The sequence below is a fragment of the Mus musculus genome, chromosome 11 (assembly GCF_000001635.26).
Source record: "Mus musculus strain C57BL/6J chromosome 11, GRCm38.p6 C57BL/6J".
Lineage (NCBI taxonomy): Eukaryota > Metazoa > Chordata > Mammalia > Rodentia > Muridae > Mus > Mus musculus.
Genome location: NC_000077.6, coordinates 110280563 through 110300018, shown reverse-complemented (window position 1 = coordinate 110300018; position 19456 = coordinate 110280563). Strand labels below are relative to the sequence as shown.

Below are 19456 nucleotides of genomic sequence, written 5' to 3'. Positions count from 1 at the left end.
TCTTTTAGGCTTGTTTTCTGCTCTAGACATTCATTCAAACCTGGGTGTTATTTCTTATGGTGTTTCCATGACAACATTGGAAGATGTATTCTTAAAGCTAGAAGTTGAAGCAGAAATTGACCAAGCAGGTAAAAACAAAACTAAAAAGATCAGTCAATGAACTGGACAATACAAATAATTATATAAGTAAATGAATTAATTATGTAAGCATATGAAGTCTGCGTTGCCTTGTGGAGCCAAGGGCAGAAGTAAACAAGTAATTGAAATATTGCTAATGGTGAGAAGAGATTATGGAGGAAATGACCTGATATTCTTGGCAAGTCTTATTGTTAGAGAGGGCTTTATTGAGCTGCTTGAAATGAGATGTGAATCCCCAGAAAAATTCACATATGCAAACATCTTAGGGCAAAATGTACTGGATAAAGAAAGTTTCCACTTCTCAGGTGTTATGACATTAATTAGATGTCTTTGAGGGACAAAAAGCAGGCCACCGTGGTGGGAACCATGAAGGAAATATTAGGTGTCGCTATCAGAGAGTAGCCAGAGGGCTGGGTCACAGTTTGCCTTTGATTTTTGTTGTTTTGTTTTGTTTTTTCGAGACAGGGTTTTTCTGTGTAGTCCTGGCTGTCCTGGAACTCACTCTGTAGACCAGGCTGGCCTCGAACTCAGAAATCTGCCTGCCTCTGCCTCCCAAGTGCTGGGATTAAAGGTGTGCGCCACCATGCCTGGCAGGTTTTGCCTTTGAACATCTGGGAAGAGCTTTCTTTAATTTTGAATGCAGTGTCAAAGGGTTTAAAGCAAAAGAATAACTCAGTAATTCTTGGTATGTGTTTTTAGTGAACACACTCGTGTTTGGGAAGGTAGTTCCACAATAGAGTACTTGTCTGGCATCTGCAAGACTTTGGGTTCATGTCTAACACTGAAAAGCATTTCTAATTATTGGATGATAGCTGTAGTGTGAAGGAAGAGCAGAAGATCAGTCAGGAAAACTTGTGTATAAAATTGGGCTTGAATAGGGTGGCAGGAAAACACGCACAGGGTGGATTTGTAGTGTGCTGATCTCAGCAATAATGGTTTGCTGAGGCTTCTTAGGGAGGGATCAAGAGTCATTGTCAAGTTTGGGAACTGCATGTAGTTGCCTCTTCCTGAGAGCAGAGGGGTAGATGCAGAAAGGTAGGACGCATGTTTGCCTTCACTATCTAAGGTTCATCAGAAACTCCATGAGGTGTAAGGGCTGGAGCTGGAAATCTTGAAGTCACGAAGATGCTGTTATGGAGACTGGGGAGAGCCCTTGAATGGGGACAACAGTCAGTGGAAGGGGCACCCTGACGGGAGCAGCTGGGAGAAAAGAAGGGCTGGCATTGTGAGTTTTTCTTCACAAATGAACAGAGAAGCAAAATTTTAGAAAAAGCTGTCTTTGGTGCAAGAGAAAGTGGACTCTTGATTGTCAAATATACAGAGTAAAGCAAGGAAAGAAATCATTCGGAAACAGGATGGTGAGCAGCTTCGTAGGGAGGGAGAAAGTGATGCCCTTGCCAAGAGCATCTTGGGTGGTGTGGCCAAGAGCGCAGGGGAGCTGTGTAGTGCACGGTGAGACAGTGAGCTGGGGATTTCATGACTGAAGCTTAGCATGAGGTCAGTGTGAGAAGATGATGCCAAAGAGTACGTTTCTGTTCCACACCACTTGCAGACATGTGCTGTCATGTTGATGGTTTAGTTGTTGATCTTTCTATTTCAAACATTCCAAAATGGTTTTGTGTTTGTTACTTTTTGGTGAAAAGACTATAGTGTATTTACACAGCAGCCGCGGGAGGAAGAAACAGATTCAAAATCCTTTGATGAAATGGAACAGAGTTTACTTATTCTCTCTGAAACGAAAGCTTCTTCAGTGAGCACCATGAGCCTCTGGAAGCAGCAAGTGTCTACGATTGCAAAGTTTCATTTCCTCTCATTGAAACGAGAAAGCAAATCAGTGCGCGCTGTGTGAGTACCATCATCATTCTCCTGAAAGCCTGCCTTTTTCAGGTGACAAATAGAATTTGCTATCCAGACATCTAAACAATGACGTGAACACAGCTTTGTAGTTCCGAAAGATTAAATGATAGTTTCACAGTCACAGTAATTTCATTACATATTCATGGTACTTTAATCTTTTCATTCTTATCATCCGGCTGTCTGTCTGTCTAATCTAGTCTAATCCAGTCTAACTGAGACAGTCTCGCTGTATAGCACTGGCTGGCATGAAACTCACTCTGTAGACCAGGCTGGCCTCCACCTCACCTAAATCCCCTGTCTATGCCTCCTAAATGCTGAGAGTAAAGATGTGTGCTATTATGCTCAGCTCTACCCTTTTTTCCTACACTGGCTTTGTCTCATCTTTAAAATGATGAAGTGACAAGTAATACTATCTATTTAATGGCTAATTTTTGAGTTATTGTCATTACATTTAATTTTTTATTTTGAATTTTTATAATTTTTCCATCCATTAAGTTTTGTAATTGTTTTTAGTAAATAGCAAGAAAGTTAAATTTATCTCTATGTATTAGATGAAGAAAGTGGAAGCATAAAGAAAGTTATACAGCTAGTAGACCCAGGATGTAAAGAATTAGCTACATAATCTCAGCTCCTCAGTCTAAGAATGACTTATGGAAAATAGCATCTTGCTTTCATGTACCATATGTCTCTCTTTTTAGAACTAAAATGATTGTAGGAATAAAATTTAATAATAAGAACCTTCAGGCATGTCTGACATATTCTGGAGTTACTTTAGGCTTTGGCCAAGTTCATCTAGTATAAAACAGATGCTGGTGAGGTGTCTGGCTGTCTCAGTGTCAGTTGTCCTGAAAAGATACTCAAATCAGCATGTTTTAATTGATTTACTTGCACATCACTTTGCTAAAGCATTCTCTGAAAAACAATGAAAGTGACTAAATTTAGATTGCTGTAGTAAAATACTCTGGACTGAGTTATTTCTGGAGGTTGGAAGTTGGTGATCAGCAGGGTAAAGGCTTTTCTTTCCTTGAAGAAAGCTCCCATCTCCTTGCATGCTTTAGGGCTTTCTTTTTGTGTTTGCAGAGCAGCACACTAGCAGGCATTTGTAAGGGAGCTAACCCTGTTGTAAGGGTCATGTCTAATTTGGATTGCTTCCGGATTAGGGCTGCGTTATGTAAATTTGAGGGAACATAAACACTGAGTTCAAAACAAAAAATACTTGTTGGGTCATTTTTGGTAGTAGATTTTTACGAAGGTTTTATTTTTCTTTGCTTTTTGTTCTTGTTTTATTATTTTGTAATTGAGTATTGAATCTATACTAATATGAATGAAGACATTAATAGATTTGTATGTTAATGTATATTAAGCTGTATTATTTTTTTCTTTCAGGTTGCTTCTGCTTTTAATTTTTTTTGCAGTTCAGATTTTTATGTTTTTTCTCCATCATTCTTTTAAAAATGCTGTGGTTCCCATCAAACTCGTTCCAGACTTGTATTTCCTAAAGCCTGGAGATAAACCTCATAAATACAAAACAAGCCTGCTGCTTCAAAATTCTACTGGTGAGAGTGTGTGAAGGTCTGTGAATGTGTGTTGACTGTGGACGGGGTGAGGGCTAAATTGAGGTCAGAGACTGGGCTTTTAGACCTTTTAAAGATAAAGCAAGCAGGGCCCATAATTGTAAACTCTAAAGTAAATATTTACCTATTGATATTGAATGATAATAGAAATAAAGTTTTGGTTTAAGTGTAATTGATCATTTTTAAAAATTTCTAATTTATACTACTTGTAGTTATTAAATTCTTTTTAAAAACAGTAACTACTGGCATGTTTTATCTCAAAGTTCATGATGGGCTTAATGAATTTGAGAGTGTGTAAGATTTTCCTAAGTAAGAGTTCATACTATATAGTATTTAAACATATTCATTGATATGCTAAAAATTCATCAAGAACTATTGAAGAATTAATTATAAATTAAAAAATAAACCCTAGTTACATATAAATATCTACACCCAGCCCGGAGTGTGTGATACGTCTTTAATCCCAGTACTAGGGAGGCAGAGGTAGGTGGACATCTGTGAGTTCCAGGCCAGCAAGCTTGGTTAGCAGAGCGAGTTCCAAGACATCCAAAGCTAGAAAACCTGTGTCTTAGTTAGGGTTTCTATTCCTGCACAAACATCATGACCAAGAAGCAGTTGGGGATGAAAGGGTTTATTCAGCCTACACTTCCATACTGCTGTTTATCACCAAGGAAGTCAGGACTGGAACTCAAACAGGTCAGGAAGCAGGAGCCGATGCAGGCCATAGAGGGATGTTCTTTACTGGCTTGCTCAGCCTGCTCTCTTATAGAACCAAGACTACCAGCCCAGAGATGGTACCACCCACAAGGGGCCTTTCCTCCTTGATCACTAATTGAGAAAATGCCTTATAGTTGAATCTCATGGAGGCATTTCCTCAACTGAAGCTCCTTTCTCTGTGATAACCCCAGCTGTGTCAAGTTGACACATAAAACCAGCCAGTACATCCTGTCTTGAAAACCAAAACCAAAACCAAAAAACAGCACCAAAACCCCAAAACAAACAAGCAAAACCCTAAAAAAAAAAAAAAAAACCATACACACACACACAAAACAGCACCTGATCATCTTAAGTTTGAAGTTAGTAATTTTGTATTTACTATTTCCATTCTTGCTATATAATGGACAAAAGATGTTTTTATACTTATGGACTTGAGCTAATTTTAAATTAAGATTCTAAGTTTTTAAAATATTAAAACTTAGCAAAGAATTACTCATTCATGATCAGCTTTCCTATAACATCTGCTTACATAAGTAGCCCGTAGTCTGAAGACGGTTGTAGAAACTATTGTGTAGCCATTACAGTTAAAATATGGTGCTGAGTGTGATATACAACATTAATCTTTTCTGGGAAAGATGCATTTAACATGGAAAAATTTCTCTAATTTAAAAATATTTTGGGGGACTTTTGGGATAGCATTGGAAATGTAATTGAGGAAAATACGTAATAAAAATATTTTATAGTTTACTTTTTTCACTTAGAAATCTTGTCTTCTCTTTAAAATGTATATTATATTACTAAAATAGAGTACTTTTGTGAAATCTCATGCTTTTCCGTTTTTATGCATATGTAAAAATAATGTATGTATCTCAAATCTTTCTGTTGTGATTTCATCTTTTTCTCTGTAGAAATTCTAGCATCTTCATTGTTTGTCTCTTCTATTACTTTCCATGGTATTGTGTCTTGCTTTTGGATCCATACTCCATTGCTGGTCCACAATGAAGCATATGGATGCGTATACACACACATGTATATATAAGAAATATGTATAACAATGCTCGAGCACACACTATATATTTCCTTACCCTTCTTCGAGAGCATACATTCCATGGTTACTCCACTTGTAGTGTAGCTGTTTTCTCGAGCACATAACTACTCTGGTAAAGTAGAGAGATCAGGTGAGGTCCTGGCTAGGAGAAAATTTTGTGTCGAAAGCACCATTCTTGATGACATTCAGGACTGGCCCTCGGTCTGCCCTGTCATTCTGTTCAGTGACTGAGAGTGTTTGGCTTGGTGAGATTTGGGCTTCTGAGAGTCATGTTCATTGTGTTTTGGTTCCTGGCTTTTGTGATGGTGGAGCAGGACCTCTCTACTCATCAGACATGATGCTATACTATTAAACACAACGAGGAGCCAAGCCATTGGGGGAGGCGTTTAAAGAATGTAGGTAGAAAACTGGTTTTTCTGTTTGGCTACTTTGGCATAATTAAAATTACTAAATAGATTATTTTTACTTTTTTAGTAAAATTTCATGATAACTTTATACTGTTACTAATATTGTTGTAGGCAGCAGGTAAAATTTATACAATACTGTGTGCCAGGTTCTGTTTAAAGCTCTCTGTGTGTGTTCAGTCACTTAATTGGCATAATTGCTGTACTTACAAGGTAGTCAGACTTCTCCTTGGCAGAGGAGCAAACTAAGACCTAGGATTGTAGCTTGCTTGAAGGACATACAGTGTAAGTCGGTACAACTTGGATTTGACTCTTGGCCAGCTGGTTATTAAGCTGATTCTTATTATTCTTATTCTCTAATTCCAGACTCAGATATCAATGGTCTTATTGAGTTTTTTGCACACCAGAACATAATGGTGGCAATGTTTAATGACAGTGACTATGTGTCTGCTGCTCCTCACAGTGCGGCTCTCAATGTGGTGCGTTCTGAAAAGGTAAGAGTGCTAGTGTGCGTTCTCCTGTCACAATATAAGGTACTGACATGGTTGCTCTGAGGTCAGTTGGCTGAACCTATCCCATTAGTCATGAACTAGAGTCTGTTTTTTAAAGTAACTATATATTAATTTGTGATAGCTTTTATGCTCTGGTTAGTGACCAGTAAGCATTTCTTATTTTATTTTTACATTATATTTCTGCTTAAAATATCTGTATATTGCAAGCGAGGTTATCTTTAGCTGTCACTATTTTTCCTATCACTTGTTGAAGCAGTTTTTCACAATATCCAGTAAAATTTATAAATTAAACAATTAATCCAATAAGGTTAGTTAGCAAGAAAACTTTGGTCCTTAGCAATATTAGTATACTTACGCCAAGTAGGTAATAACTCTTGTTTTTGAATTGTAGGACTATGTTTTTTCTGCTGTTTTCAACAGTACTATGGTTTATTGTTTGCCAGTCATGATGAACATCATTAGTAACTACTATCTTTATCATTTAAATGTGACTGAAGCCATCCAGACCTGGAGTACCCCGTTCATTCAAGTAAGCACACACACAGAAAGATGCGCTTATCTGGGGAGTCTCTTAGGGGTAAATACTGAGGTGGGGAGTTTAGGAGTCGCCAAGATTCCTGGGCTTCGAGATCAGAGCAAGTTTATGTGGTGCTGACAGGTTTGTGAAACCGTGATATATTAATTGTAGACAAAAACTGAACGTTGTTTAGTATTTTGTGTATGTGTGTAATCTAGTTAGTGAGATATTGAGTGACATCTTGAGAAGTCACCTAGACAAACAATTTTCACTATGAATCAAAATGTTGAAGACTAGAGACAGTGATGCACTATTTCTGCATCATCTGATAAAACTGTGAGCAGAGCCAGGGGCTTGCTAGACGTGTGGGTTCTGTTTAAGGCCAAGCACCTTCTCTGTGTCACATCTCACATAGCAAGGGCAGGGATGAGTCCAGGATTTACTCTTCCAACGCTTGCCTACCTAGCATGTGCAGGACACTGGCTCAGCCTCTACCGTGATGGTCAGGTGAAGGAGGACAGAGAAATGGACTTGTTGAGGGTAGGGGGTTATACAAAAAGCAGCTTAGTCTCAGGCATTTGGGTTTCAGCTCCTTACTTGGACTGCCTGAGAAAATGAGCTTGAGTCCTTGACTCCTGAGGGTGACAAGGGACACGGAGCTAGAGGAGCTAAAGTCACTTCTGTCTGGGAGTTCTTTATTCCTTAGGAAGATAAGCCTAGATAGAGCTTTTCCCGAGGGAAAATGGAGGGATCAAGATCCTACATGATATAGTCATGAAAGTATCCACACAGTCAGTGAAAAGCACCAGGTGCCATTCTTAGGCATTTCTTACTCCGCCTGGCCACTGGTGACTCTGCCTTGTATCGCGCGTGTTAATTAGTGGCAGGGTCGGTAGAGTAGTCCAACACTCTTGCTAATAAACCTGTTATTCATTCATACCACTACGGCAGATATCGTAATGGCTTAGGTCTTAGAGATGTTCTTTCAGGATGTTCTAAGGAATTCTAAAGTGGTCCTCAGATTCATTTTCTATTTTGTATTTGTCTTTCAGGAAATTACTGACATTGTTTTTAAAATTGAGCTATATTTTCAAGCAGCTTTGCTTGGAATCATTGTTACTGCAATGCCACCTTACTTTGCCATGGAAAATGCAGAGAATCATAAGGTAAATTGGTTATATAAAAACGACAGGTATCAGGTTCTGTCAAGCTTGAGGACCCGAGTTCAACCCCTGGAACCCACATAGTGGAAGGAAGAACTGATTGCTCTAAATACCCTCCCCCCCCCCATAGCCACGTGTGCTGTGCACATGGGGACACAGATAAGTGAATGGAAATAAATGAGTTTTCAATCTAGCTAAAAATAACTAACTAACTAACTAGGGGCTGGAGAGATACCTCAGCAATTAATAGTGCTTGCTTTCCTTGAAGAAGACCCCAGTTCACTTCTGAGCCCCTACATGGCAGCTCACGACTGCCTGTGGCTCTAGTTCCAGGGACTGTTGTGCTCTCTTCTGCCCTCCATTGACCCCTTCATGCATGTGGTACCATAAACTCATACATACACACATATACGTGAATGAGTATGTATCTTGAAAAATAAAAATATTGGGGCTGGAGAGATGGCTCAGCAGTTAAGAGAACTGGCTGCTCTTCCAGGGGTCCTGAGTTCAATTCCCAGAAACCACATGGTGCCTCCCAACCATCGATAGTGGGAGCTGATGCCCTCTTCTGGTGTGTCTGAAGACGTGACAGTGTACTCATATACATAAAATTAATAAATCTTAAAAAAAATTACACGTATCAATTCCTGCAAGTAAGAAGGATTATATAAAGATAAGCTGCTTGCCTCATAGAAAACTTTAGGACCATTCAATTTAAAGAGTGTCTTAGTTCTATTGCTATGATAAAACACCATGACCAAAAGCAACTAGGGGTGGAGAGAATTGGCTTATCTTCCAGGTAACAGTCCATCACTAAGGGAAGCTGGCAGGGCACTCAAGCAAATCAAAGGAACATAAAGGCAGGAACGGAAGCAGAGGTTAGGATGGAAAGCAGCTTGCTTACTGGCTCGCTTACCTTGCTTTCTTACACTATTAACCTGCTCTCTGTTTTTGTGATTTTTGTATGTCAGGAGTATATAAATATTATTACAGATACATTTTGGGGGGATTGACTGTTTTTACTACTGTAACTTCCTAGTGCTTTCTTGAAGTTTATGTCATTTGTGTCAGGAGACTTGATAGTCTATCTTCTCTTATTACCGAGAACCATTTCAAGGTAGGGATGTACTAGAGTTTGTATGAGCATTACTTGTTTACAAACATCTGGACTGCTGCTAGGTTTCCCCAATCTGAACACAGTTGCAAGGAATGTCTGCATATGGGTGTGTGGGTGAGTACTAGTGTTGACTTGCATGTAGGTCTGTGCACTGCATGCCTGCAATACTCACAGCTGCCCAAAGAGGGCCTCAGAGTCCCTGAGACTGGAATTACAGATGCTTGGAGCCTCCACAGGGGTGTTGGGAATCGAAGCTTAGACCTTTGGAAGAGCAGCCAGTGATTTTAACCTCTGAGCCATCTCTAGCTGTCCCTCTTCCTTCTCTAAACTAATCTTTGTTTCTTGTATCCCACCTCTCTGTGTTCTGGTCTTCGATAAAATACTCCTAGTTAATATGAGCAGATAGCTTTAGAAGTGGTACGGATCTAATGAATAGTAAGTATCGTTAGGTATGAGGACTGGGGGAAGGTTTTTGTTTTTACAAAATGTAAGTACTGAGAGCATGAGAAGGAAAACTGTTTAAGAATTAACACACATGAAATGTCAGTATGAAAACATGCGCTTATGTAGTACGCAGTTATTTTAAAAGTATTTAAAATGTTTTCAAATTATTTTCCTTGCACAAAGTTGCACACATACTCTGAAGTTCTGTGCACATCCCGAGGATGTTCGGCAGCTGTTTAGTGCTGCATTGAGCAGTGTTGTTGTTAACGATAGACTCTGAGCAGGAGAGCCCTTTCCACTTAAACAGAGCTTCACTTACAGCTGCATAGCCTCATGACCGTGGCTGGCCACTCACTGATGACACGCCCACCATGTCTGTGTCACCTTTTGTTTTGTTATATTCTGATTCTCAAAACTTTGCTGACATTGTGAAATCAGGGCTAAAATGAATGTGTGGAGAGTTACTTTTCTTGTTTTGTTGATTAAAATGAAAAGTTCTACAGTAACTGACTTGTTTTTTGTTTACACAATGTTTAAGATTTTAATATTTTTTCTTTCCTTTTTAGATCAAAGCTTATACTCAACTTAAACTTTCGGGTCTTTTGCCATCAGCCTATTGGGTTGGACAAGCTGTTGTGGATATTCCCTTGTTTTTTGTTGTTCTGATTTTGATGCTGGGAAGTTTATTTGCATTTCATCATGGACTGTATTTTTATCCTGCAAAATTTCTTGCTGTGGTAAGTTTACATCAGTTGTGTTCATGGTCTTTATAGGTAAATGTTTCTTAAAAATCTGTTTACATAAGACTGTTGACAGCTGTAGCTTGAATAACGTGTATTAGCTCTATAAAACACAATGAGGCAAATGGGTTTTATTGTATATGGTACATTTAATTCAATTTATTCTACAAGTTTATATTTATTTTTAAATAAAAGGAAAGCAAATTATCATTTCAAAGTAACTCTGTAAAGCTGTTGTGGTCTTTCTAGTAGACTAAGTACTTGCCTGCATCAGGCACCTAAATATAGCCACCCTCCCATGTTCTCATGCCTGAATATGTTACAAAAAAGGAATTGGTTTTTAAAAAAGACTTGATTTAATTCGTATGAATGGGGTGGGTATGTATGTGTATGGATTTGTGGATATGTGTGTTGCCAGTGTAGGCAGGGGTCATAGAGGGTGTCATATAATACCTCAGAGCTAGCGTTACCAGCATATGCAGTTTGCCTGTCTTGTTACAAGGGTGCCGGAATCTGTGCCCCAGTTCTCAGAGTTGCCTAGTTCTCAAGCAGTGGGCCATAGCTGGAACCCAGGAAAAGAAACTCCTTTCTCCTAAATTTTAAGTTTGTCTGAAAATGTGAAAGAAATGTATAACTGACATTTGTGATCTATGGAAGTGTTTAATTAATAATCCTTTGGTTGTGGTTTTTAGTAGAAACAAAACAAAACAACACAGAGCCACATATGAGGATGCTGGATGCAAACCTCATTTTGTTAAGTGATCATTTGTATTTGATACATTAATTCCCACCCTGTAAAGCAAACCTAGTAGTTATATTAAAGCCAGGTGTGGTAGTGTTCACCTTTAATCCCAGCACTTGAAAGACAGAGGCAGCCAGATCTCTGTGAGTTTGAGGCCAGACTGGTCTATGTGGTGAATTCCAGGCTAGCCAGGACTACATTGTGAAATCCTGTCTCAAACAAAACAAAAAACCTAACTAAAACAAACAAACAAACAAACAAAAAGTTATATTGAGAGTGTGATGTGTTAAAATGTTTGCTAAGTGCTAGAGAGCTGGCCCAGCAATTAAAATCATTTTGTTACTATTACAGAGGATTTGGGGTCAGTTCCCAACGCCAACATGGTGGCTCACAGTCATGCATAACTCCAATCCAAAGGGATCTGATGCCCTCTTCTGGCCTCCATGGACACTAGTCATGCACACGGTACATACACATGCAAGCAGGCAACACATTGCACATGTTAAAGTAAATACATCTAAAAAGTTGTAAGGAATGGTCGCTAGTATTTGAGAGATAGATAGTTGTAACTAGCTGTAATGGAGTTTAATGCTGAAATAATGAGAGAGCATTTTACTTGGTATAAAAAAAACTACAAATAATGTTCAGCTTAAATTACTTGGAGTTGCTTAAAACATTAAATTAAAAGCATGATTTTTATTGGCTTAATAGAGTTGTAGATTGTAATTGTTTAAATAACCACAGTGACAGTTTTGGGAATGATTTGTTAAAAATGAAATTTGATAAATAAAATTACTTAATATTTTAATATTGCTGTGAGTTTTATATTAAGTACTCCTTTTTATGAGCCATGTGTTTCTGATTTCCAGGTGTTTTGCCTCATTGCTTATGTGCCCTCCGTCATTCTGTTCACGTACATAGCTTCGTTCACTTTCAAGAAAATTTTAAATACCAAGGAATTTTGGTCATTTATCTATTCTGTGGTAAGTGATGCATTTATCTTATCTCAGTGTTTCAGATCAGCTCACGGGGAAGTCAGGCGCACTGTGGTGCTGGAGCACAGGGTGCAGAGTATCTTCTGTAAGGGAAGCGTCTGTGGAGAGAACTGTGGGCGCCTCGATCTTCCACCTCTCTCTGCAGGATGCTGCTCATGATGCCTACAGCCAACAATGATGTCAGCGTACTGCTGCTTCCTGGCTTAGGGCCATCTCTGGCTGATGGTTTATTTGAGGATCAAAAGCCTCGTTGGATGTTGAGGCACAATTTGTAAATAAATTTATACGTGGCATCAAATACTTTGTCACCTGTTTTCTCCTGTTTCCTCTTTAGACCGCATTGGCTTGTGTGGCAATCACGGAAACAACTTTCTTTCTGCAATATGCAGTTACGGCTGTCTTTCATTACACCTTCTGCATAGCCATTCCAATCTACCCTCTCCTGGGTTGTCTGATTTCTTTCATAAAGGTACGTCTAGTGGATGTTTCAGAGAGTCTAGGGTCTAAATATACATTTCATAGTCTTTACTGTCTTGGTTCTTGTACTGAAGATAGTAACAGATCAGATTACCTGCTGCTGCTGCTGGAAACACAGGAAGCACGGGGTTAAATAGCAGGTCTTTTCAAGTATGACTTCAGGCTGTCAAAGGAGCAAAGCTACAGTCACTACATGGTTTCTGATGCTCAATTCGATATGCAGAGTCTGATGTATGGTCTGGCTTTAGTCAGTTTTATGTTTAGGCATTCCTCAAGGATTAAGTAATGTATTAAATATAAAGTGATAAGAGAAGTGTAGGAGATACCCTCCCACAGGAAAACATAAAGGAGAAAATCAGGTTAGCTGGGAGCATAGGTAAGCCATTTCCACTTTATTAGGAAAACAATAAGTAGTTGGTAGGAGTAGGGGTGACTATGAGCAAACTATATTGTATGATATTCTCAAGGAATTAATAAGCATTTTAATTAAGTAACCAGTAAATTTATACTTTATGATCGCTGGATAATTTTTCCCCACTTGAGTTTAATACATTTGACTATACTTGCCCCCAGAAATATTTTTGGCCAGGAATATTTTAAGCTAGATATAACATAAGATATAGCTTATTAATAGGAACAAGTTATTTATAGAGATCACAATTTATGACTAAAATATATTTAACACTTTAAATCCAAATATTTGTGCATATACATTATAAAAGTGTTTTGTTGTAGGGTTCTTGGAAGAATATGCCAAAAAATGAGAATACCTACAATCCCTGGGATAGACTTTTAGTTGCTGTAATCATGGTAAGAAAGAACAAAAACTATTCTTGTGTGTTTGTGTGTCCTCGTAAGAGTATTATTGGGGCTGGAGGGATGGTTAAGAGCAATGGCTGCTTTTCCAGAGGACCCAGGCTCAGTTGCTGCCCACAATTACATAGTGCCTTACACGTGGGTTGTTGGTTTGATCCTTAGCACAGTCACAGGCAGCTATGATGCTGCAGTCCTAGGATCCCAGCACTTAGTAGGTGGAGGCTCAGCACTTAGTAGGTGGCCGCTCAGCAGCATGAGGTCATCCCCAGGCTCCAGAGTGAGTTAGAAGAGAATGACTTGGTTGTCTGTGCTTTGATTATTTGTAGTTTTTGTCCTGTTAGGTGTAGGACAAGCCCATAAATTCAGTGTATTAATGCTAGTGAGTTTGCATTTTGTGGTAATACCTTTTATTTTCCAACTATCTTCATTTCAACATATTTGACTTTTCCATGCTACCAATTCTGTTTTAATAAAACGGGCTTCCTCCGAGGAAGAACATAGCCTTTTGTTGTTTGTGAGACAGGGTCTTAGATTGCTCAGGTTGGCCTTGGTCTTAGGATCCTTCTGTCTAAATTCCTTAGTGTTGAGATTAAAAGCCAGTGATAGATTCCCAGCTAAGTTTGTATCTTGATTATATTTTGTAAAACTGATAATAAATGAATTTTTAGGGGCAGAAAATATAAGAAAAATTATTTTATGGAAAACAACATTACTTTGTTAGTATTACAGTATATGATTGGGGTTACTGTTAGTAGAATAATAAAAGCTCTGTGTACGTGAAGCCCGGAGTTCAACCTCAAGCACCAAGAAACTAAAATAAAACAAGCTATTTTAAATGTCTTTATTATGACCAACATAAAACAGTTGGAGTTCTTCCACCTGGTTAGAGTAAAGACCTGAGCTATGCAGTTTTGGTTCTGTTGGGGAAGAAAAGGTGACTTAGTCCTAAGCTGGTACCTACTTTTTTCTTAGCCCTACCTGCAGTGTATACTGTGGATTTTCCTCTTACAACACTATGAGAAAATACATGGAGGCAGATCTATAAGAAAGGATCCATTTTTCAGGTTAGTTAATTTTTTTTAAACCTAAGCATTATAGTTTTGATAAATTTATAGAATTAGGATTATCATTTTAAACATCAATATAATGTTAAACAATTCCAGCACTTGAGAGTGACAGGATCTGTTGACAGTCACTTTCCCGTGCCTTTAAGCCCGGTGCGACCGACCACTAATCTCCTATATTCATGAAGTTTGCCTGGTCTGATCAGCATATATTACTGGAGTTATATATAGAATATAGTCATTTTTTGGTTTTCATTCTTATGTTCAGTATAATTTTCTTTTTTTGCAAACTAAACATTAATACATAGTGTCCTTCAAATGGTTACTTGCATGTTCATTCTGAATATTTATGTAATACATATAAACACTTATTTAAGAAAAATTATACAATATATTTGAAATTTGAGCCATTGAAGACTGTGGTTCTATTAAGTACTTCAAGTGAACTTAAGTTGTATAGTTTTCTGCCTTTTACTGTACTGGGCACATTAATGTTTAAAGAAATGAGATTGTTAGAATGTGAGTTATCCACTTTTATTACACTAGTATTTCCTTTGTTTGTTTGTTTGTGGGTGTACATAAGCCACAGAGTGCACGTGGCACGGTGGCACGCAGAGGACAGCTGGCAGAAGCTCCCTCAGCCGTGTGAGTCTCGGGGATTGACTTTAGGTCCTGAGGCTTGGCAGCGGACGGACGGATGCCTTCTCCTGCTGAGCCTTCTCAGGGGCTCAGTAGGAAATGATCTGCAAATTCTTACGTAGCTCATACAGTCGTACAGTTAGCCATGCTTCTGTAACTTTTTAAAATTTCATTTTGACAAATAACATTGTGATCACCTTTTTATATGCTTGTTGTCATTTTAATGTCTTCTGAGAGAAATGCCTATTTCTATTAAAAATTTCTGTTAACATTTTAAAAATTGGTTTCATTGTATTTATATTATTGAGTTGTAACATTTTTTGAATTCCAAGTATTTTCTCCAAACTTACATATCTTTACTAGGTTATTTTAAACTGAAAGGAGTATTCCTTAGTGAAGCCTGGCTATTGCTGATAAGCAAGCCTGCAGCTTCCCGTCTGTAACTCTCACACTTCCGTACCGCGGATTTTAATATATATAAGCACTGCACAGTTAGTGTGTTGCTGTCTAGCTCTCCTGCTTGTTTCCAGGGTGTTAATGTATATGAAACACTGCACACTTTAGCGAATCAGTAGTCCTCTAGCTTTCCTAGTTCTCGCGCTAGAATATGAATGTCTATAAACCCTGAGTAGCTCAGGTGAATGCATGATGCTGACTAAGCTCTGCATTTCCTCCTGCACTGAGGCGCTCAGGCCTGCCTCTCCTTACTCTGCCTCTCTCTAGTCCTGCTGAGGTTTGTGGAGAAGATTGCTATATCCACAGACCCTTCCGATCTGCACCCTACTTCACTCACTGAACTTATGTCAGGGCCATGTACCAGCTTTTAATTTTATAGTACTTCTTTGATTTTTAAATTATAATTACATCACTTTCCTCTTTCCCCTTTCCCTCCATCCCTTGTCATTCATCCTGTTGCTCTCTCTCAATATCATACTTCTTTGTATTTAATTATTGTTTACATTTACTTATAGTAAACATAATTTTTATAATTTTAAATATTTTAATTTCTCTTTATTATATTATATTTATGTATTTATAATACACAAATATTTATAAATATTTCTTTATATAAAATATATTTACTATCAATATTATAATATATGACATATTATAATTTTATAATATGTAACATTATGCATTATATATATTTATGTATACGTATTTATTAGATAGCCAACTGGGGAGACCTTGAGACCCACCAGCTTTTCTTTTTGCATGTTAACATATCCATTGGTATCAGTGTTGTGCAGGTCTTGTTCTGACATCCATCTTGATGATACATGGACTTCATGAATATAGCCTCAGAAATTTTCAGGAGACACAATCTCACAGCCAACTTCAGGTTCCTATGACCTTAATCTTTTTCCTTCTCATTCTACAATGTTCCTTGGGCCATAAGTGCAGTGCTTGTTTTGTAGTTGTAGATGGGACGTGATCTTGTATCCTCTGCATTTTAAGTTTGAGCATTTCTGTAATGCTTTTTGTAAATGAAGACTTGGAGCTGGGAACTGCAGAAGACAGAGAATATATGATACTTGTCTTCTGAGGGTTACCTCACTTAGTAAGGTCTTTCCTAGTTCCACGCATTCTTTATAGCTGAGTAGTGTTCAAAGTGTATATGTGTCACATCTTCATTATCATTCATGTGTTAAAGAGCATTCATGTTCTTCCTATGTCTGTCTAGTGTGGATAGGGCAGCAGTGAGCATTGCTTACCAATATCTGTGCAGTAGGACATTGGGTCTGTGGTCACATGACTCGGAGTTCCTTGGTCATATGGTAGGTTTTTCTTACCTCTTTGACAGTTCTCCATCTTTATTTCCGAAGTGGTTGCACCAGTCTGCGTTCCTACAGTAGAGAATTAAAGTCCTTCTCCTCACAGCTCTGCCAGCACTTCTTATTGTCAGCTGCTCCCTTGACCTTAGTCATTCTTATGGGGTGAAGATGAAATGGCAGTTGATTTCAGACACACCAGATGAGAGCATTGGATCCCATTACAGATGGTTGTGAGCCACCATGTGGTTCCTGGGGATTAAACTCAGGACCTCTGGAAGAGCAGCCAGTGCTCTTAATGGCTGAGCTATCTCTCCAGCTCAAAATGGCAGTTGTTTTAATTTGCATTTTCCTAATTGCCAAGGATGCTGAACACTCTTTGAGGTATTTCTTAAACATCTTTACTCTTTCTCTGGAGAGTCTCTGTTTAGATTCCCACATCATTTTTTAGTTTAACCATTTGTTTCCATGACTTTGTTTTAAATTCTTTATATATTTTCATATTACTCTCTGTCAGAAGTCTGTCTGTCAAAGATTCTCTTCTGTATGTTTTTTCTTCACTTGATTGATGGTTTTCTTGTCTGTACTGAAGCTTTTTAGTTTCATGAGATCTCACTAGTTAGTTGTTAGCCTCGATACATCTTCTACAGCCCAGTGATGCAGGGAACTGCCCATACTCCTTCCCACAGTTTGAGCATTTCTGGTTCCATATTGCCATCCTCGATCCACTGGGAGCTTATTTTGTGCAGGGTGACAGAATTCTTACACTTGTAGTGTCATAAACGCCAGTGTCAGGTTTCACCAGTAATTCTCACACCCCTCCTTCTCATGTCTTAATCCTGTTGGGCTTTTCTTCCTATGACTTCATGTCCCAGAGCTTCTCCCATTGTAACTATGTGTCCAGTAGCTCCTGTTTGTGTTTGTTCTCCCGGACACTGCCTACTTTATTCATATGGTTTGCCTCTTTCATTATTCTCAGCTTCATAGCTTTTTGCACTATCTGCTAAAATTATATTTCTTTTGAATAAAAATGACATAAAATAATTTGGTAGTAGCATATGTTTACTGTACAAAATAAGCTCTGTTTGATCCTGCTTGGTAGCCCATTACGTTTCCTAGTTAAACTTCTTACTTGTTACTCTAGTCTCTTTCTGTATTCTCCAAATTCCCCAAATCACCTGGCATCCTACTTCTTAGTGAAATATTGCCATTTATCTCTGAAAATATAGTACTTGATTATGTGTGTGTGTGTGTGTGTATGTGTGTGTGTGTGTGTGTGTGTGTGTGTGATCTCTGCAGATGCCACAGCCGGCAGGTTAACAACCTGCATGAGGCAAGAAGAAGGTGATCCGGTTCATCGTGACCTAGTTCGGTGGTGTTGGTTCAAACTTGGAGAGTCTGACAACAGGCAGTTTATTTTATACATAGTTAAGTTCAACTTTGGAAAACAGTTTTCTGGGAACATTTATTTCAATTCCATGTGTGTAATAAAGCTTAAGGATTGACCACATTGAAATTCTTCTGCAAAGGACCTGTGATTAGTAGGGTTTTCAGTTAACGAAATGAATCAATTCAAGCTAAATCAAGAGTCTAAGGGCAGGTTTATTGAGAGGCAGCTCTTGGGTGGGTTCACCAATCTCACAGGTGGAGGTCAGTGACGTCATGCGCCTGTGTTAAAGCCAGTGGGTTTATGGGTCCTAGTGCGGGGTCTCCTTCCCGTTGGGGTTAGGGGATGAAGAGCAAATGGGGCTTCTTAGCTTGTACAGAGGATGAGCAGGGGTTCCAAGCAAACAGTGATGTCTTCCCTAAAGATGGTTCCTATAGTTTAAGAGGGGTGGTCTTACAAAGCTTCAAAGTACATGTCACATCTCCCCTGAGGATGGGTTTTCTTGACTGAGAAACAGTGTTCAGGATAAAGGTCTAGAGAGGAAGATTCTGGCTTAAACATAGTAGTTGGGGCGTATGCGGGGTGCATTTTGGTGTGACCTGGTCCTGCAGATAGCACAGATTACCAGGCTATTAACAACCACTCGCAGCCTTCTGGGTAGAGAACATGTGCACATCTCTCCTTGAAGAGACAAGCCTGAGTGCTTAGCATTCCTGGTTTCCCTAGTGCTTATCTGTGAGCACAAGGACCGCAGACCTTAACTTAATTGCAAGTATCTGCCGATTTATCCACATTGACCAATGCTTTTGCCATGTCCCAGAGGAAAAGCTGGCTTTCTGTTATGAATCATTTATTCCATGCACTTAAGGATGTTGCTTTGTTTTCTCTTTCTGTATCATCCTGAATCACATATGTGCGTTTGTATGTTGTGGTGTGTGTATGTATGTATTCATGTGTATGTGCTGTGTATGTGTACGTGAAGGCCGGATAGTTGGTGTCTTCCTCAGTCTTTCTACCCTATGGACAGTTCTGTTTCCACTTGCCCAGCGCTGAGATGACAGGACTCTGCTGCCACACCCAGTTTTTAGAAATGCATGTTATGGATCCAAACTCAGGGCCTCATGCTTATATGGCAAGCTCCTCACCAAATACGTCATTTCTCCAGCCCCTTCCTTCATACTCTTACTTCAGAAAAGAGGAATTACCACTTACTTTCATATGGAAAAGGACCTAAAAAATCTTTTTCAAGTATAAATCCATTTGTCTCTTTATATTATACCTTTGTTTGTTTTATAGTCAAATGCCTTCTGTCTTGCATTGTTTCTGTCCCATT

General features: G+C 38.7%; 1 protein-coding gene across 3 annotated transcripts in view; it reads left to right on the top strand.

Annotated features, from left to right (window-relative positions):
- The window catches only part of Abca5 (ATP-binding cassette, sub-family A (ABC1), member 5), a 68355-nt gene that overhangs the window by 37705 nt on the left and 11194 nt on the right, over positions 1 to 19456 (top strand). For 2 of the 3 annotated variants that reach the window (XM_006533065.4, NM_147219.2), the window contains exons 18-28: positions 9 to 128; positions 1782 to 1983; positions 3382 to 3551; positions 6105 to 6232; positions 6642 to 6779; positions 7820 to 7933; positions 10058 to 10228; positions 11843 to 11956; positions 12303 to 12437; positions 13181 to 13255; positions 14234 to 14325. In XM_006533065.4, coding sequence (XP_006533128.1) covers positions 9 to 128; positions 1782 to 1983; positions 3382 to 3551; positions 6105 to 6232; positions 6642 to 6779; positions 7820 to 7933; positions 10058 to 10228; positions 11843 to 11956; positions 12303 to 12437; positions 13181 to 13255; positions 14234 to 14325 — 1459 coding nt within the window. Of the gene's footprint in view, positions 1 to 8; positions 129 to 1781; positions 1984 to 3381; positions 3568 to 6104; positions 6233 to 6641; positions 6780 to 7819; positions 7934 to 10057; positions 10229 to 11842; positions 11957 to 12302; positions 12438 to 13180; positions 13256 to 14233; positions 14326 to 19456 lie in introns of all 3 variants that reach the window. The other variant, XR_001779961.1, reaches the window with a different exon arrangement.